Below are 20,321 nucleotides of genomic sequence, written 5' to 3'. Positions count from 1 at the left end.
TTTCTTTTGGTGGTATTTGATCTCCTCTGCGGTTTTTATTTTTTGCGTTATAAATTAAAAAAAGCGACAATTTTGAAAAAAACACAATATTTTTTGCTATAATAAATACCCCAAATAAAAAAAATCTCAATAAGCATATATTGATTGGTTTGTGCAAAAGTTATAGGGCCTACAAAATAGGTTGAGTTATGGCATTTTTATTATTATTTTTTTTTTTAATAGTAATGGCGGCGATCTGTGATATTTATCGGGACTGCGACATTGCGACGGACAGATCGGACACTTTTCACACTTTTTTGAAACCATTGACATTTATACAGTGATCAGCGCTATAAATAGAGACTGACGACTGTATAAATGTCACTGGCAGGGAAGGGATTAACACTAGGGGGCGATCAAGGAGTTAAATGTGTTCCCTCACTGTGTGCTCTAACTGTGGGGGGATGGGACTGACTGGGGAAGGAGACCGATCAGTGTTCCTATATACTAGGAACACATGATCTGTCTCCTCTCCCCTGACAGGACATGGATTTGTGTGTTTACACACACAGATCCATGTTCCTGCTCTGTCACGAGCGATTACGGGTGCCCCACGGACATCGCGGCCACCGGGCATGCGCATTGGCTCCTCAGTGATCCGTCCACCATACAGCTACGGCGATTCGTGCAGGGGAGCCATTCTACCGCCGTCAAATGGCGGGCGGACGGCATGTGGTTAAAAAACATGCTTATGCAAGTATCAAATTAATATTACAATTTTACTGAAACAGTACACAGGGTCTTAGGAATTTTAATACATGGCAGACAAGTTAGTATCATACCAATGGCATTGGCTGCAGTGGACAAAACATACTAAATTAAATACATGTACAGTATCTCACAAAAGTTAGTACACCCCCACATTTTTGTACATATTTTATTCTATCTTTTCATGTGACAATACTGAAGAAATTACACTTTATTACAATGTAAAGTAGTGAGTGTACAGCTTGTATAACAGTGTAAATTTGCTGTCCCCTCAAAATAACTAGCTGGCAACAAAAGTGAGTACTAAGTGAAAATGTCCAAATTTGGCCCAATTAATTATTTTCCCTCCCCGGTGTCATGTGATGTGTTAAATTTGGTGTTATCGCTCTCACTCTCTCATACTGGTCACTGAGGTTCAACATGGCACCTCATGGCAAAGAACTCTATGAGGATCTAAAAAAAGGATTTTTGGCTCTACATAAAGATGGCCTAGGCCAGTGATGGCGAACTTTGGCACCCCAGATGTTTTGGAACTACGTTTCCCATGATGCTCTTGCACTCTGCAGTGTGGGTGAACATCATGGAAAATGTAGTTCCAAAACATCTGGGGTGCCAAGGTTCGCCATCACTGGCCTAGGCTATAAGAAGATTGTTAAGACCCTGAAACTGAGCTGCAGCATGGTGGCCAAGATCATATAGCGGTTTGACAGGACAGGTCCCACTCAGAACAGGCCTCGCCATGGTCGACCAAAAAAGTTGAGTGCATGTGCTCAGTGTCATATCCAGAGGTTGCCTTTGGAAAATAGACGTATGAGTGCTGCCATCATTGCTGCAGAGGTTGAAGAGGTGGGGGGTCAGCTTGTCAGTGCTTATGGAGAGGTAGGCCAATGAGAAGGGAGTTGCAATAGTCAAGGCGAGAGATAACACGGGAGTGAATAAGGAGCTTGGTGGTTTCATTTGTTAAAAAGGGGCAAATTTTAGAGATGTTACGGAGGTGAATTCTACAAACTATTTCATTTTTGTTCCTTGCTTTAAAATGAAATGTTGGTTCTGTGGACTGATCCTTTATATAGATATGTTTTCAACACTAAAGTCCTTCAATTTATCACTAATATTTCAGCACTGTGTACCTCTCTGTCCTTCACTCACAGCTGGATAGATCGGGATGTGATACCATAGAGGTTAATTCTACAGTCTATAAAATGAGGAACTCCAACATGGAGCGTGTACTGAAAGGGGAAGCCTCTATCACTGAGGATGGGACTGGTAAACTTCTTCTGTTTTCATCTTCCTTCTGTCTTGCTTATAAATGGAACCCGTAATGTACATAGATCAGGGGTGCCCAACTGGTGGCACGCAGAGCCCTCTGATGTGACCTGCAACCTCTTGCTCTGGGATGGTGAGTCAGCAAGCCATTATTATGGGTTGCCGACCCACCATCCCAGAGCATCAATGTTGTGAATGCAGCCGGTGGTAGAGGAACCAGGTGGCTGTGGAGCCCATGCATTCTGTATAGCGCTGTCTTGCTGTTACAGGCAGAGTGATACCAAATGCACTCCGCCTGGGACAGTAACAGCCGCCAACACCTAAATTGAAGACTGCTATTAAAGGCATATCTGTTCTGCAGTGGTTAATGGGCTGCTTTCAAACTGACTCACAAGTGCAGTGTTACCTGCACTGAGCCATAGACTTCTGTTATTACCTGCTGCCTGTTTGGTGCACTTTCTGAAAGTGCACCTCACCTGCTGGATATAATAGATGTCTATTAGACATGTGCAATTCGTTTAATTCCAAATTAGTTTTTTTTTAACGAATTTACGAATTTCGGTTAAAAAATTTTTAATTTTTGAATTGTTGAATTTTCAAGTTCTTGAATTTTCAAATTTTCGGATATTTGAATTTTTCGAATTGTTGAATTTTTGAATTGTCGAATTTATGAATTCCAAATTTTCAAATTTCTGAATTTCCACAATTGGTCCAGTCGGGTCCGCCTGTCCTGTTTTTCAGGCGGACCCTATCAGATTCTCCATTCGCCTATATGGAGCGGCAGATGTGTCCGTTTACATTCACTTAACACCAATGCAATCTGCTAAAAAAAAAAAAAAAACTGAAGGGGATCTGCCCCATTCAGTCTTGGGGATCGAAAGGGAGGGCCCATAGAGTAGAGCGGGCTGTGTCCGTATAAGCAGAATGGACACAGATCTGTCATTTGCCCACACTGCTCATTGTGGCCCACCACCGGTTATCAAGTCGCTTAAGCACTGTCGCCCTAGCTCTTTAAAAGGTTGGGCACCCCTGACAAAGATGTTAAGGTTAGAATAATGGTGAATCCTATGATTTCCCAAAGCTGATCTCTTATTTCTTTTCAATAATTCTTCTGCCAGGAATTGAGTTATCTACAGTCAGTCAGGCTGCTGTATCCAATGTAATCAGTAAGGTGTCTTTTGTTAATGCTGACAGTAACTATAAATCTGGGATCCCATTCAGTGGATTGGTGAGTTGCATAATATTTCTGTAAATCTTATTTTGCCAAAAAATTTGTTTTTGTAATTGTTATAACCAATGAGAGCTGAAAATAACAATCACATGTCTGAACACAACTGTAAAACCGGCCACAGACGAATCAAAATTCGGCCGGTTCAGCAGGAACTGGCCGAATTTCAATCCATCTGTGGGCAGGCTACTTGTACTGAAGTCAACCAATCAATCAACTTCAGTACAACCAGCCTGTGCTTTTTTTTTATTTCGTATGATTACTGTTCCCGCTATTAATAATTAATTAGTTTTTGTTAGAAATTCTTTATATGGCACTAAAGAACAGACAGTGCACAGTCCACATGAGCTTTGCTGCTTATCTGTAGACAGAAAATTCGGAACCTTTACTCAGGGAAAAGACACAGAGCATACTATAATTGCAGATACAAACATATAAACACTGCCATCTACTGGTTGAAGAATATACCTCTACTAAATGTAATCACACACATAGGTTGGACTTGATGGACTTGTGTCTTTTTTCAACCTCACCTACCTACTATGTAAGTACTGTTGTGCGGTAGTTGTTGCATAAAATACAATTCTGTGTTCCAACACTCTCACTCAACAACTACCCCTTATTTTAGTCTTAATTCAGATCTCAGTTTTAAAAATCTGATTCTTGTAAGTGTTTTTGTCAAATGCTGTGATCCACTTTTGTGTCTCATGAGTTGGAAGTCTTTGTATCTCATCCCATGAATCTGGCTCTGGTTTTAAACCTACATGGCAACACAGGGCAGACATTTGGCTGGGGTGCCTTTATTGCTTCTGGCTGATTTCCTGATTGAAGCCTCTTGTGGCCTGGTTTCTTCTTTTACAGCATTTGGATTGTCTGCATTAATTTCTATTTCTGTGTCTCTTTATCTTATGTTATCTCTTTATCTTATGTTGATTATCTTCATGTGACACTGATGTGGAATTTCCCTCAGTTTGAACACAATGATGTTTCATGGACAATTACACTTCTACTGATGTTTACCTTGTTTGTGTCTTGGTGTAGAATTCTGTACCCTTTTGAGATCCACTATACCCCACAACCTATAACCCACAACCTATAACCCACAACTACACCTTCCTTTGCACAAGCATTCCATTTTGTGTCTCAATAAACAACTTCAAAAACAAAAAGAAAAATACTGCGCTATCCCTCAAGTCAAATAAATATTCTACAGGTGTGTTTAGTGAAAAACAAAAAAGGGAAAAAACTGAAAAAACTAGGTGCTGCTGCAGCCTTAAATGTGAGACAACCCCCACCTCAATAACTATACAAACGATAGGCTGCGCTGTTAATAAATGAATGTGATCATAATTAATTGATACGACCACCCCTATAACACTCATGCGTAAATAAAATACAAATGAATAAGAGATAAATATTAATTACTAGGAAACTTGAATCACACAAATTAAAACATTAAATGATGGTGAATAGGAATTCAGTAACCAGAGAAATTATAATGAGTCCATATAATCAGGAAAAGAGTCCTTGTAGGTACAAAAACTTTTCTGATAGAGGGAGAAATACACCTTCCTTCAAGTGGTGTGAGGCATGCAAAGATTATCTCCCTAGGGAGCGTGATGTAGTAGGGAGTTCCTCCAACTCAAATAGATCAGCCCCTTACCAGATCCATAGATTTCCTGTCACAGAGATCATGCACGCAAGTGGCTGTGTCCCCCAGCCACTGGGTCTCTGTTAGGATGTATATCACAGTTCACCGCTCCAGGAAATCAACTCAGTAGAGGTGTTATCGCTCCCATTCCACAGATATACATGAAAAGAAAATGCTCCATAGCGTGATACAGTAAAACGTTTTATTAAATTCAAATTAAGAAATGCACTTACAGTGTGTGCAGGTAAAAAATCGCCTCTAAAATCAATATGCGCCGGCCGGCTCTCAGCTGCTGCCCGTTCCTTCCGGGATCAGCGTGGTGTGGTGGTGACGTCAGCACGCCGCTCCTCCCATATTCCATTTTGTACGTTATTCTTTTGGGATGTGCACATGGGCTTTTTTTTTTTTTAATTTTTTAGATGGTTCAAATCCGGGACCTTTCCATTCCACAGTTCATATGGAGTTTTCTCAGTTGTTGATTTTCCTAGTATTCAATTTTGGAGATAACATGCGGTCATAATTGCCTCTCCCAGTACGTGGTTGGCATATCTGCATCAAACAGCATGGTTCTTCCACTCTCGCATGGAATATGGTTTATTCTTTTTATGCAATTCCATTTTGTTCTGGGTTGTATGGTACTTTCTGAGAATTGCCTGTGTGTTATCACCTGTATATTCAGTTCCATTGTTTGTGCACAATACACTCAGCATTTTGCCAAATGTGTTGCTTACTTGAGCCAAATACTGTTCACGTATCTCTTAGTGCAGAACAGAAACATTTGTTTAACATTGTGGTCAGAGGTGTATGTTTCATTCATTAGGCCCTGGTTTAAGTCTTTTTTATGGTTTTACCCACCTCTCATTTATTGACCTCACATCAGATTATTCAAAGACAATGATATTTCTTTAAACAATCTTGGGAAAGTGAATGTGGTGGCTGATTTAAGACATAGCAATCTGGAAGAAATAACATGTAGAAATAAAGGGCTGACCAGGAAATATTAAGACATGAGCAAAATGGTTTGAATTTGAGGAAACTAAACTATATTATTAAATGATATCAGACCCTGATGGTAAATCAGAGTATGACTTATTAAATAACATTGATTGATCTTATAGTTTCTGTACCTTCCCAACAGTTCTACATTTACATTGGCCGTAGGTCCCCCCTCAACCTCCCACTTCCTTTTCCTCCTTTTTTTTTTTTCTTCCTCTCTTTTTTGCCTTCATTTTTTTGCATTGTATATGTTTCAAGATCATGTTTGAATTTTTTGTTGAAATGCTGAAAAAAAAAAAAAGACATAGCAATCTATGGAGACGAGTCCTACAAAGGGTAATGATGAGACACTGTAGGATCAGACTACATGCACTCCATTCTTTCTGCGCTTGTTTTTGTTTTAGGCACATCACCAAAATGCTTTTGAGAAAGTGTGCATCATCAACAATCCAATTAAATGCATTTTTCTTCTGTTTCTATGAGGACTGATAAAACATATTTCCTGGCATAATACTCTGTTTTGTGATATCTTATTATGTATTCTTTCAGGTTAAAGTGGTGGATGCTGGTGATAACCCGATACCAGGCATTAAGGTTTACCTAAGAAGTTTAAGCAATTCAATCAATGAAATCTTGGTGACAGATGACAACGGACAAGCTTCTTTCAGTGTTAATACAAGTGAATGGATGGGACGAATATCTCTCTCGGTACTAACAGTTTTGTTTTGATACATTGCTATATGTGTATTGTACTGTGTATTTCTAAATTTCTATGTTAAGGGGGCTAGTTAAATAGGTTGTCAAAAAAAGTTTAGTTTGACATAATTCGCCCAATTTCCCTATATCATTATATTCACACTAAAATATTTAAAAACCTTTGACAGGAAAAGTGGCAATATCACATCAAAGTATAAAAATGTAGGTAGATTGGCGAAAAAAAAAAAAAAACAACAAAAAAAGGACAAGCTGGGGAAAAAACTGCATTAAATCTTTTATTCAATAAAAAATCATGCTGTATGCTCCTTTCACATTTTTTGCATTTTTTTTGTGTTGTAAATATGTTGCTTTGTAGGTGCAATGTGTATTTTAGGTGCATTACCATTGATCCCTAAGTAACACCCACTAGAAAAAGAATCCAGGATTCAGCAAATTTGACATTTTTCTTGTTCAATATTTTTATTTTGATAGCAAATTGGGTAGACTATGCAAAAGACAAAGTTTATGACATTCAGCGGTGCCGGAGTACTAATGCGATTTCATTACAATGCAGTTATAATTGCATTATGACATTATGCTGTTGACAATAGAGGTGAAATGGGAATTGCAGCTAATACATTGTTTTGTGTAATTATGAGATCTGTTTCTTCAAAGATAAAGTCTAAGGTACTGCTAATTGTAAAAAGTCAGAATAGAGAGAGAAAGGAAAAGAGATGGATAAGAGGGATCATAGTAAGGAAGACTGGCCAAATGGGGGGAGGGGGGAGGGCGGAGGGCTCTACCTCCAGCTGGTCGGCTAGGAGAATGGGTAAATTGGCTCAGTGTGTCAGAAGGTGCCTATTGAAGGTCTGAAATAGTCAGCCCAGTGTTCCAACATATTTTCATAGAGGGCCATACCATTTTTAGTGAGCGTAGTTGTCCATTTTTCATAGCCCACAATTTGGGATAATCTTGGCTTGACTTCCAAAGTTTTAAGCAAATATGATTTCAATGCCTTTGTGATCATTTGTTTGGTGGCTTTGAACAGATGGTTTAGGAATTTAAAGGGGTGTTTACAGTATCTACATTACCAAGCATGTGATGTGATATGGTTTCATATAGATTTTTGAGGATATAATAGCTGTACAGCGTATTCAATATTCAGTGTACTTTGCTCTACAATCAGCCTCCTAAGCAGCCACCAAAACAGGTGGAAAGAAACTTTGGTACTAAGCTAGCAAGCTAGCTAGCTTGCCTAGGTATTAGGTACCAGTGAGTAAGCACTCTACAATTTGTTCCACTGCTAGAGCATTTTGGGAGCAAACCTTTGTTGTAAGTCATGTCTGTGTCTGGTCCTCCTCCGCCAGTTTGTAGCCCAGTTATGATTTCCATATGTGTTAATATGTGGAAGGGGGTCCCAAAAGCATGATTTTAGTAGCATTGAATAGATTTCAGAAATTAGGCCAGGAAAGTGAGGGTGCTCGCTGTACATTTGAAGTGAACATAGGTTTCCCCAATGGGGTATGAGACAGGTGTAAGTATAAAGAGTTTGACTTGAAGGTATCTGCATAAATATTTCAACGTTTGGTAGCTTGTGATCAATTCTGAGACTTTGGAAGGTTTTAAGGCTATCAGGTTTGACTAGGCTATGAAGGCTAAATGGGCCTGAAGTGACTCAGTGTTTGAAAAACCCTGGGGTGGTTAAGGTTGGTTTAGAATGATGGGTTCTTGAGGAAAAACAGAAGTGTAAGGTGGGATGAGAGTAGGCTTACTGGAGTACTTCACACCTCCTCAACCTTGAGGGGGTGCATGGGGATTGGATTGCATAGTTAGGCTCTATCTCTTAGAAGAACCCATCGGTGGTTGGGTATGACCATAGAAATCATTTGACTTCCAGATTTACACATAATGGGACCTCAATTGTATAACAATAGCAAATAGGGCAATTTTTGCTATCAGAAAATATTTAGATAGGCAGAGGACCCCCAGGTAAACCTGCCTTTTAACTTAGAGCAGGGATATGCAATTAGCGGACCTCCAGCTGTTGCAAACCTACAAATCCCATCATGCCTCTGCCTCGGGGTGTCATGCTTGTGGCTGTCAGAGTCTTGCTATGCCTCATGGGACTTGTAGTTCTGCAACAGCTGGAGGTCATTCTAATTGCATATATCTGACTTAAAGCATAGTTTAGTGTGGCTATTTGCCGATACTAAAGGTTGGACATTTTTTCAACACACTTCACCCTCAGTGCACCAAAAACATGTAACTAGAGTCATATTTTCTATTTTGGTGGACATACTTCCATGTTCAAGAAAATGGTTTTTAATCTTAAGAAACAGATCTACATTTTGCCCAATTTATTTTACTATTGTGAAACTAAAAAAAAGACATTGCCCTGAACAGTTTTATAAACAAATATGCCTTAAAGAAAAAGTGCTTGGCTGCCATTGACTATGGTCACTATGGTACCAATATACTTACCATGTCCAAGCTGCCAAGACAGACACTCATCCAACCCCTGGAGCAGAGTTCTGTCCACTTTGGCAACTAGGAATGACCATCAAGGAACAAATGTATCCCTTCCATCCATTTAGCTAGAAGCAAATCAGAACCTGTACATATTGTGTAAAACCTCCAGAACTGAATGTGTGATTCCTCAATATAATGGTACAGACAGCTGTCAAAAACTTCATATGTAACTGGAAACAATCAAAGACTACAGACATTCTACATGAGATTGGTAAAAAACCACATAGGTGCTACAGGAGTTGGTCATAGACTGTGAAAATGCTATATGAGTAGTTGGAGACTGAAGACATGCTTCAGCAGACAGTCATGCCTGGAGACACATTACACTAGAGTTCACTGTTGTTATAGCCCCTTAAATATCATTACTTTCACATGTGTGCTTCCAACGGCCTCCTTAGGCTGCATTCACACTTCAGCGTTTTGGAATCACAGGCAGATTTGGTGTGATTCTTCCCACAATTTAAAAGCGGCAATGTGTGAATGACAAATTACAGGACTCACATTTGAGATGCCATTCATTTGAATGGCACCAAAAAACACGGTATGGGTCTGCCGTGATTGTCACGCAATAATTTGCTCCACAATCGCGGGAACTGGCATCGCGGGAAGCATCTCCCAAAAAAAAAAAGTTCAGGAGCTACTTTGGGCGACATGCTTCCTGCGTTGGGGGTTGCCATGATTGTAGCATGATTTATGGCGTGACAAACAAAGAGTTGGGGGGGCACACCCTAAAAAAATGCATTAAAGATGGTGTAAGACCATACAAATAGAACAAAAGATTACAGCGCACACATACAAAAATGACATTTAACTCCTGCAAGGCTATTTAAAAGACCTAAACATATTGAAAAAATATGGGGATTTGGTCACACCATATGGTGTGACAATCGCGGCAGACCCGCACCACGATTTTAGGTGTTATTCAAATGAATGGCATCTCAAATGTGAGTCCCACGATTTTTGTCATTTACACATTGGTGCTTTCAAATCGCAAGCAGAATTGTGGCAAATCTGCCCGCGATTCAAAACGCTGACGTGTGAATGTAGCCTTATATCTCTGCCTCTGTTTTCTAAAACCTTAAATAAGAAAATGATTGGGCAGTACAGAATGTTTACATTTCCTATATTAAATCTGATAGAATGCTTTTGTTAAAAAAAAAAAAATAATAATAATAAAAAAATAAAATAAGCTCTTGTTATGTTTATCAATTTATGATGAGTATATCTCATTGGGTTTCCATTACTTGGCCACTGTTATATGGAATGATACAACACACAATTGGTTACTATAAAACTGGTCTAAGAGCCTGTTGCTTTGGGACATGTCAATAGGTGACTACAGCTTGCTTTCCAGTGCATTCCGTTTGTGTTTGATATCAGTTTGACATTTTTCTGCAATTATTTAGAACACATTGACAGGTGCTTTTGACCCACAGTTGACCTCCTGGTTTGCATTTGGCCTCCCTTTAGGTTGCATCAACCTGCTTTAGGTTCCTTTTCGAATTTCCATTGACTTGTATAGGGAGGGATGCAAACAGTAGCCCATAGCTCCCAACTGTCCCTGATTTTGAGGGACTGTCCCTGATTTGGAACAAAGTCCCTCTATCCCTCTTTCTTTCTCATGTGTCCCTCATTTTGGTCTGATCTATATAGTTGTATATACAATTTATCTTTCAAAAAGTGTTTCCCAGTGCTAAACCTTTCATCCAATGTCTAAATTGCTGCATTTGTAATTTTCAAAAGCCAATATAAAGGAATAGTAGTGGTAAAAAAAAAAAAAAAAAAAAAAAGCAGCACTCGTGGGCAAAATCTTTTTTGTATAATTCTCCTTTAAGGGGGGGTGACAGGGGGTGTGTCCTTTGCCTATATAATTTTTCTAATAGGTGTCCCTCATTTAAATATCAAAAAGTTGGGAGGTATGTTGTCTCAGGTCCTTAGTCCACAGTAATCAACCTTCTCTATCTTTTTCTATGCAGTGATAAAATAATATGTACATTTAATATTATCCTTTATTATTTATATTTAAATGTCATCATAATTACATAATCCAGTCTAATGTCATTTTATCTAAAATGTGAGAAGCACTTTGACCCAAAATGTATTTTTTGTTATATTTGTCTTCTTATCAAAGGCAAGAACAAACCTGCAGAATCAACCATATGTTTATGGCAACATAGTCCCTGATTATGGTGAAGCAAATCTGTATCTTAAACCCTTCTACTCCCGTAATAAGAGTTTCCTGAAACTCCATTCCCTGGACAAAGTCCTCCCATGTGAAGGGCAGCAGGAGGTGCAGGTGGAATATATTATTAAACACACAGAGCTGAAGAATGACATTGACCACTTTGACCTTCATTATTTGGTGAGAATCTTTTTGCATTTTGACGATAATAAAAATGGTTCCAATTATTGTAAACAGCTAAACTTAAAAGAATTGTATATGTAGGAAGCATTTTACATGCTAAAATATCTGTACATGTGTTTTTTGTTTTTTTTAGCCCACCCCTTCTTCTTTCTATGGATGCATAGCAGATAGAGAATGACCACCCTTGCAGTTCTGTAGGCCCTTTATCACTGCCGTTGTTGAAGTGAATATCACAACACTGGTGACGCTCACCCTGAAATCTCTCCTTCCTGTATGTCCAACATTGCCTTTGACAATCCAAAAAAAAAAAAAATCTTGCTGCAAGTGAGAGGAAGAATTAATTATTTTCTTCTCTCTCTAACTTTATAGAAAGTCACCAGGTGACAGGCAGCAACAGGAGGCTGATCTGTATATGAACACAGACGTAAACTGCACACGTACCAGGATTTACTTATTGATGTCATAACAGTCAGCAATATACACTATGTTACCAAAAGTCAAAAGTATTGGGACAACTGCCTTTACACGCACATGAAATTAAATGGCTTCCCAGTCTTAGTCCGTAGGGTTCAATATTGAGTTGGTCCACCCTTTGCAGCTATAACAACTTCAACTCTTCTGGGAAGGCCATCCACAAGATTTAGGAGTGTGTCTATAGGAACGTTTGACTTTTTTTTCAGAAGCGCACGTGTGAGGTCAGGCACTGATGTTGGACAAGAAGGCCTGGCTAGCAGTCTCCACTCTAATTCATCCCAAAGGTGTTCTATCGGTTTGAGGTCAGGACTCTGTGCAGGCCAGTCAAATTCCTCCACCTCAAACTCACTTATCCATGACTTTATGGACCTTGCTTTGTGCACTGGTCCAAATTGTTTGGTGGAGGGGGAATTATGGTGTGGGGTTGTTTATTAGGGGTTAAAAACATTTTTTATTTATTTTTTTTTTTTTATGAAAGTATTTCATGTTTTATTGTTTAACTGAACAGTATGCAGTATGCTTTCTGAAGAAAAAAATTAAAAATAAACAGTTATATCAGTCTGCTTAATTCAGGAGAAAAGATCTATTAATATTTGGAAACCAGGTGAGTAAATAGGAGACCTTATTTTCAGTATGACGATACTTTACCAAGCTCAGCAACTGATTTACAATCAGAATTGGATTTCAGATTATTATCCCTTCAAGGCGCATTGATTATTGAAGTAGGTCCGCCTTCGCAATTAAGCGGGTAGTTGCCATCATCCAATAATTGTACAAAATATGTATGTTGCATACTGCTGGTCAGTGTTTTACACTTTTGTCATTTTGTGCCTGGAAATAGGTTAGCTGTAGCAGACGACCCTTTTTGTTGGCTGGGAGCTTATAGCTTGATTTCTTCTTTTCTTGATTATTCCACTCTAGAACACCTAGAGTGGAATAACTGCAGCTTCCATCTGGATCCACCTTGAAATAAATAAAAGAAACTCAAGGCAGCTTTTATTGTTCTCTATTTGGACATTGTTTTTCAAACCGATACTCCATGCTGAGATAATAATTGTTTCACCTGTGCATACAGAATATGAGATTACCTAACAAAAAAAAATACACTGTTGGATGGGAACTGAGGACTTGATTGAGAAACACTGTTGTAAAAAATATTCCAATCCCTTCCTAAAGCCTCGTAAACACGATCGGATTTTCTGACGGGAATTGTGTGATGACAGGCTGTTGGCGGAAAATCAGACTGTTTGTACGCTCCATCCGACAATTGTTGGCCAACTTTCCGCGGACAAATGTTGGATGGCAGGTTTATAAATTTTCCGCGGACAAAAGTCTGTTGTCGGATTTTCCGAGCGTGTTTATACAAGTCTGTCGGACAAAAGTCCAAAGTACAAACACGCATGCTCGGAAGTAAGGACGAGCCGGAAGCGGTCGGTCTTGTAAACTAGCGTTCGTAATGGAGAATTAAAATTCGTGACGCGGCAAATTATGAAATCTCAAAATGCAGCGCACAATTCTCTTCTTCTTTAATGGGATAATAATGAAGATGCTTTGCTGGTGATACTGATGGAGTTCTGCCAAACGTATTTTAAAAGGCTTTTATTTTCTAGTGATATCAAAAATAATATTATTATGCTTGTTTTTTTTTGTTTGTTTTTTTTTTGGGCAAGATACCATAACACCATTAAAAATCAAAATATAGGGAATGGCGCTATGTTATAACTAGGAGTGGGATTGAAAATTAAACACATGTACAAGAGCATAAATACTATATAAAATTGAAAAAATATATATATATTAATAAGATCCAGAAATTTCTTGCAAAAAAATTGCTGTCCTTATTTTAGTGAAAAAAACACCTTATAAAGTGAAAAAAATGCTACTATATGTGCAAAAAATCGCAAATGTTAAAACAACACCAATAAATCTTCACAGTAATAAATATAAAGTGATAAGTGCCAGAAGCAGTGATTATCAGACAATAGTGCATAAATGTGCAATAGCCATTCGCAATAATAGATCATTAGTAATGTGTCAAATCGCAATAAAATATTAAAGAAAAAATTCCATATGTTGTTTTAGTGCAAAAAAAAAAAAAAAATATTGTTCATAACAATTGTGCAAAAGTTCTTCTTTCGTGAAAAAATGCCGTGCTGTAATAACTGGTAGTGCCCCCCCAATGTGATTGCACTCACCGGAGCACTCCACCCCTGCAGGGGTACGAGCGAGTGATGTTGGTCTTGTCACTCCAGTTGCGTGGGTATCGGTTTCCTTCCACGCGTCCCAATCCCAAAGGCAGCTGTTTACACACAAGGAGGTGGGGACTTCCTGTCCCTTGGTGTATAAAAGGTCCCCACTGGATATCCACTTCAGTATTAAAAATATTAAAAGAAAGGTATCCACATAGTTGTTTTAACATTTGCGATTTTTTGCACATATAGTAGCATTTTTTTCACTTTATAAGGTGTTTTTTTCACTAAAATAAGGACAGCAATTTTTTTGCAAGAAATTTCTGGATCTTATTAATATATATATATATATATTCAATTTTATATAGTATTTATGCTCTTGTACATGTGTTTAATTTTCAATCCCACTCCTAGTTATAACATAGTGCCATTCCCTATATTTTTATTTTTATTTTTTGGGGGATCACTTAGGTGTCCCCTTCCCACCTAGGGGGGCTGCAGGTGTTGATTAGTCTGCAAGCGCGGATCTGTTGATATATTTATAACCATAACACCATTATCCTGTAGTTTTTAAGATCAAAGATACAACTATGTTGGTGTCCTTGTTAATTTTAAATTGTATTTTTTTTAATGTAACTGCCTACTCCCAAACTGTCATTTGAAGTAAAACACATAGCCAAGTATTATTCTCCACAATTTTTTTATTGTGCATTGAAAAGGTAAGCAAATACAATTAGACATGCTATTTGCCAATAGAACTTAACCAAAAAGTGCATTCTATGCATCCAAAAATATAGAAAGTATACCAAATCAAATCATTATTCCATCAAAAAATAAAATAAAATGCATGTGTCCTGCTTCTTAATATAGGGGGTCAACAATGCCAAGAGTTGGTGAAAGCAGGGGTCCGTCATCCGGAGATAATTCCAAAAATCACCTGGATTATTCTCCTGGAGCTCCCGTAGCAAAGGCATATGACATAATTGGTCACGTTTAATAACGCAACCAATTTTTGGTCCAAAAAATCCTCCTCCTCCTGTTCCTGGACTGGACTTGGGTCAAAGCAATAACTCCAAGGCCAATAATAAATAACACGTTATCTCCTCCGATTCCGTAACATGTCTGGTTGATGAATGGCCATTCATTCACTAACTGAAAAGCGCGAAATGAAAAGCGTGAAATGAAAAGCGCAAATCAACGTTCACCAAACTTCTACTAACATGAAATTAGCAGAAGGAGCCCAAAGGGTGGCGCCTGACAATTGAACTTCCTCTTTATCAGCTCGTAGTACGTCACTACATTCGTGTTTGTTGGCCAACAATTGTGTGCCGTCTGTATGCAAGACAAGTTTGGGGCCAATGCCCTTTGGACAAAAGTCTGAGGTTTTGTCTGTGGTAAATCCGATCGTGTGTACCAGGCTTTAGCCTGATTTCCTTCTAGTTGCAAGGGGCATCACATTTAATGATTGGTAAACTGCAATATATTACATTTTTGGTTTTGGGTTTAATACTGCTTTAATTACACAACAACCTATTTTTTTTCCCTATTATTTTAAAAGGTGACTTTTAAAGGCTCTGTTCAAGATTATGGATCTTTAGAAATAAGCACTGAAAATAAAAATGAAGGTAAGATAAGTTCATGCTTGTATCTTATATTAACCGATTGCCATCCGCCGGCTGTCATATGCCGGCCAGGTGGCACGGCTTTTGTTCTGGGAGGGCGTCATATGACATCCCTCCATTTAAACAGGGAATGCGCACAATCGTGCGCGTGCATCCCTGTTCCTTCGGTGGTGGCGTGTCATGGAGACACCGCTCACCGCCGGGGGGGTGAACAGCCATTGGGCATGGCTGTTTACCACGTGATTGGCCGTGATGAAGTCACAGCAGATCACAGGTGGTACTGCCCCACTTTGCACGGCGCATGTGCACGATCTTGAGCACGCTGCGTGTACACGTCGGTGGCGACGTGTTCCCGGGAACACTGCTCATCACCGAAGCTGGTAAATAGCCATTGACCGGCGGCTGTTTACCACGTGATTGGATGTGATCCTTTCACAGCTGATCACTAAATGTCAACAAACCACGGTAATGAGATGTTACCGGGTTCTCCTCCTTACACACTGATTGTGTGTGAGAAGGAGATTGCGGTAACATCTCGTTACCGCTTACAGTTTACACCAATCACACTGATTGCCCCCCAATAAAGAGGACCTGTCACCACCCATCAAAGTACCTGTCATAGTTTATCTGAGTACCTGTCACAGTCCATCAGAGTACCTGAATACCTGTCACAGTCCATTTGAGTACCCGAGTACCTGTCACAGTCCATTTAAGTACCCGAGTACCTGTCACAGTCCATCTGAGTACCCGAGCAACTGTCACAGTCCATCAGAGTACCCGAGTACCTGTCACAGTCCATCTGAGTACCCGAGTACCTGTCCCAGTCCATCTGAGTACCCAAGTACCTGTCACAGTTCATTTGAGTACCCGAGTACCTGAGTACCTGTCACAGTCCATATGAGTACGTGAGTACCTGTCACAGGCCATATGAGTACCCGAGTACCTGAGTACCTGTCAGTCCATATGAGTATCTGAGTACCTGTCGCAGTACATATGAGTACCGAGTACCCAAGTACCTGTCACCAGGCCATCAGAGTGCCCGAGTACCTGTCACCAGGCCATCAGTGTATCCGAGTACCTTAACACCAGGCCATCAGAGTACCCGAGTACCTGTCACCAGCCCATCAGAGTACCCGAGTACCTGTCACCAGCCCATCAGAGTAACAGAGTACCTGTCATGAGCCCATCAGAGTACCCGAGTACCTGTCTGCAGCTCATCAAGTTACCCGACTACCTGTCTTCAGCCTATCAGAGTACCCGAGTACCTATCTGCAGTCCATCAGAGTACCCGAGTACCTATTTACAGCCCATGCCTCATAGAATATACATTGGGGTGTTTGCTTTACACAATGGGGTCATTTTGTGGGTAATTCCATTGTCCTGGTGCTCAAGGACCTTCAAGATTGTGATAGGTAGGAATGAGATGTGTAATTTATGCTCCTAGAATGCCTGAAGGTACTACTTCAATGTTGGGCCTCTGTATGTGGCCAGGCTGTGTAAAAGTCTCACACATGTGGTATTGCCATACTCAGGAAGAGTAGCAGAATGTATTTTGGGGTGTAATTTTTGCTATACACATGCTATATGTTAGAAATATCTTATAAATTGACAACTTGCGTTTTCATTTTTTTCCCACATTTTCCAAAAACTTCTGGAAAAAATGAACCATTCAAAAGACTCATTATGCCTCATAGATTATATGTTGGGGTGTTTGCTTTCCAAAATGGGGTCATGTTGTGGGCAATTCCATTGTCCTGGTGCTCCAGGGCCTTCAAAACTGTAATAGGTGGTTGAGAAATGAGATGTGTCATTTATGCTCGTAGAAAGTCTCACACATGTGGTATCGCCATACTTGGGAAGAGTAGCAGAATGTATTTTGGGGTGTAATTTGTTGTATGCATATGCTGTGTGTGAGAAATAAACTGATAATATGACAATTTTGTAAAAAAAAAAAAAAAATCTTCATTTTGAAAAGAATTGTGGGAGGAAGTTACAACTTAAAAAAACTCACCATGCTACTTACGTAATACCTTGGAATGTCTGCTTTCTAAAAAGGGGTCATTTGGGGGGTATTTGTACTTTCCTGACTTGTGTCTCAAGAAATGAGATTCACCTGATGTACTGAAGGCCTGATCAGATGTGATCAATTTTCAGTGATTGGCACCATAGTTTGTAGACTCTATAACTTTCACAAAGACCAAATAATATACACTAATTTGAGTTATTTTTACCAAAGATATGTAGCAGTATACATTTTGGCCAAAATGTATGAAGAAAAATTACTAATTATCAACATTTTATGACAGAAACAAAGAAAAAGGCATTTTTTTCACAAAATTTACGGTCCTTTTTTATTTATAGCACAAAAAATAAAAAACCCACTAGTGATTAAATACCACTAAAAGAAAGCTCTATTTGTGTTAAAAAAAGGATGTAAGTTTCATATGGGTACAGTGTTTTATGACTGAGTAATTGTCATTCAAACTATGAGAGCACGGAAAGCTGAAAATTGGTCTGGGCAGGAAGGGGGTGTAAGTGCACTATATTGAGGTGGTTAAGCTTATTAAAAAGTTTCCTGCCCCCTTGAAAAATCACTGTATTACACCTTTGGAAAGCAGCACCTGTGGTGTAAGGTAAGTATATTCTTAAAGTTTTTTTTACAGGTGTTTTTTTTTTTTTTTCTAAAGGGGTGAACCATTAGTTAACATTGGACCTTACAGTCTGATTCAAGGATCTTTAGTGCCAGTACACTTATGCTCCGTACACACGGTCGGATTTTCCGATGGAAAATGTCCGATCGGAGCGTGTTGTCGGAAATTCCGACCGTGTGTGGGCTCCATCGGACATTTTCCATCGGATTTTCCGACACACAAAGTTGGAGAGCAGGAGATAAAATTTTCCGACAACAAAATCCGTTGTCGGAAATTCCGATCGTGTGTACACAAATCCGACGGACAAAGTGCCAGGCATGCTCAGAATAAATAAAGAGATGAAAGCTATTGGCCACTGCCTCGTTTATAGTCCCGACGTACATGTTTTACGTCACCGCGTTCAGAACGATCGGATTTTCCGACAACTTTGTGTGACCGTGTGTATGCAAGACAAGTTTGAGCCAACATCCGTCGGAAAAAATCCTAGGATTTTGTTGTCGGAATGTCCGAACAAAGTCCGACCGTGTGTACGGGTCATAACAGTGTCATACAGTTTTTACAAACAAATATGTGAAAAGTGTGGCATGCATTTGTATTCAGTCCCCTTTATTCTGATATCCCTAACTAAAATCTAGTGGAACCAGAAAACCTATGCCCCGTACACACGAGCGGAAATTCCACCAGCAAAAGTCCGATGAGAGCTTTTTGTCCGAAAATGCGATCATGTGTATGCTCTATCGGACTTTTACTGGCGGAATTCCAGCCAGCAAAAGATTGAGAGCGTGTTCTCAATTTTTCAGTCGAAAAAAGTTCCGATCGGAAATTCCGATCGTCTGTACCAATTCCGACGCGCAAAATTCCTACGCATGCTTGGAAACAATTCGACGCATGCTCGGAAGCATTGAACTTCATTTTGTTGGCTCGTTGTAGTGTTGTACGTCACTGCGTTCTTGATGGTCGAAAGTTCAGCGAACTTTTGTGTGACCGTGTGTATGCAAGCTAAGCTTGAGCGGAATTCCGTCGGAAAAACCATCCAAGGTTTTTCCAATGGAAATTCCGCTGATGTGTACGCGGCATAACACTGCACATCACCCTGAACACACCATCCCCACTGTGAAACATGATGGTGGCAGCATCATGCTGTGGGGATGCTTTTCTTTAGCGGGCACAGGGAAGCTGGTCGGAGTTGATGGGAAGATGGATGGAGCCAAATACAGGGCAATCTTAGAAGAAAACCTGTTAGAGACCGGAAAAGACTTGAGACTGGGGCAGAGGTTTACCTTCCAACAGGACAATGACCCTAAACATACAGCCAGACCTACAATGGAATGGTTTAGATCAAAGCATATTCGTGTGTTAGGATGGCCTAGTCAAAGTCCAGACCTAAATCTAATTGAGAATCTGTGGCAAGACTTGAAAATTGCTGTTCACAGACGCTCTCCATCCAATCTGACAGAGCTTGAGATATTTTGCAAAGAAGAATGGGCAAAAATGTCCCTCTCTAGATGTGCAAAGCTGGTAGAGACATCCCCAAAAAGACTCGCAGCTGTAATTGCAGCGAAAGGTGGTTCTATAAAGTATTGACTCAGGGGAGCTGAATATAAATGTACCCCACACTTTTCACATATTTATTTGTAAAAAAATGTTAAAAACCATTTATAATTTTCCTTCCACTTCACAATTATGGGCCACTTTGTGTTGGTCTTTCACATAAAATCCCAATTAAATACATTTACATTTTTGGTTGTAACATGACAAAATGTGGAACATTTCAAGGGGTATGAATACTTTTGAATACTTTTTCAAGGCACTGTATTTCATAGTTTGCCCCATCCTCAGCCCCCTCCAAGTTTTATACTTTTTTGTGCCTGATCCAGTGAGATATTGTCTTCATTGTGGCCATACAG

The 20,321-nt window shown here is 39.5% G+C and overlaps 1 protein-coding gene across 1 annotated transcript in view; it reads left to right on the top strand.

Moving 5' to 3' along the window:
- Window positions 1-20,321, top strand: part of LOC141105640 (alpha-2-macroglobulin-like) — a 182,647-nt gene that overhangs the window by 40,047 nt on the left and 122,279 nt on the right. Inside the window, exons 9-13 of the mRNA XM_073595611.1 lie at window positions 1,899-2,013; window positions 3,132-3,241; window positions 6,438-6,596; window positions 11,245-11,475; window positions 15,700-15,766. Of these exons, the coding sequence (XP_073451712.1) occupies window positions 1,899-2,013; window positions 3,132-3,241; window positions 6,438-6,596; window positions 11,245-11,475; window positions 15,700-15,766 (682 nt within the window). The remainder of the gene's footprint in view (window positions 1-1,898; window positions 2,014-3,131; window positions 3,242-6,437; window positions 6,597-11,244; window positions 11,476-15,699; window positions 15,767-20,321) is intronic.

Source organism: Aquarana catesbeiana, linkage group LG08 (genome assembly GCF_042186555.1).
Source record: "Aquarana catesbeiana isolate 2022-GZ linkage group LG08, ASM4218655v1, whole genome shotgun sequence".
Taxonomy (NCBI): domain Eukaryota; kingdom Metazoa; phylum Chordata; class Amphibia; order Anura; family Ranidae; genus Aquarana; species Aquarana catesbeiana.
The sequence above is the reverse complement of the archived record's forward strand: the minus strand, read 5'-3'. Positions and strand labels throughout refer to the sequence as shown.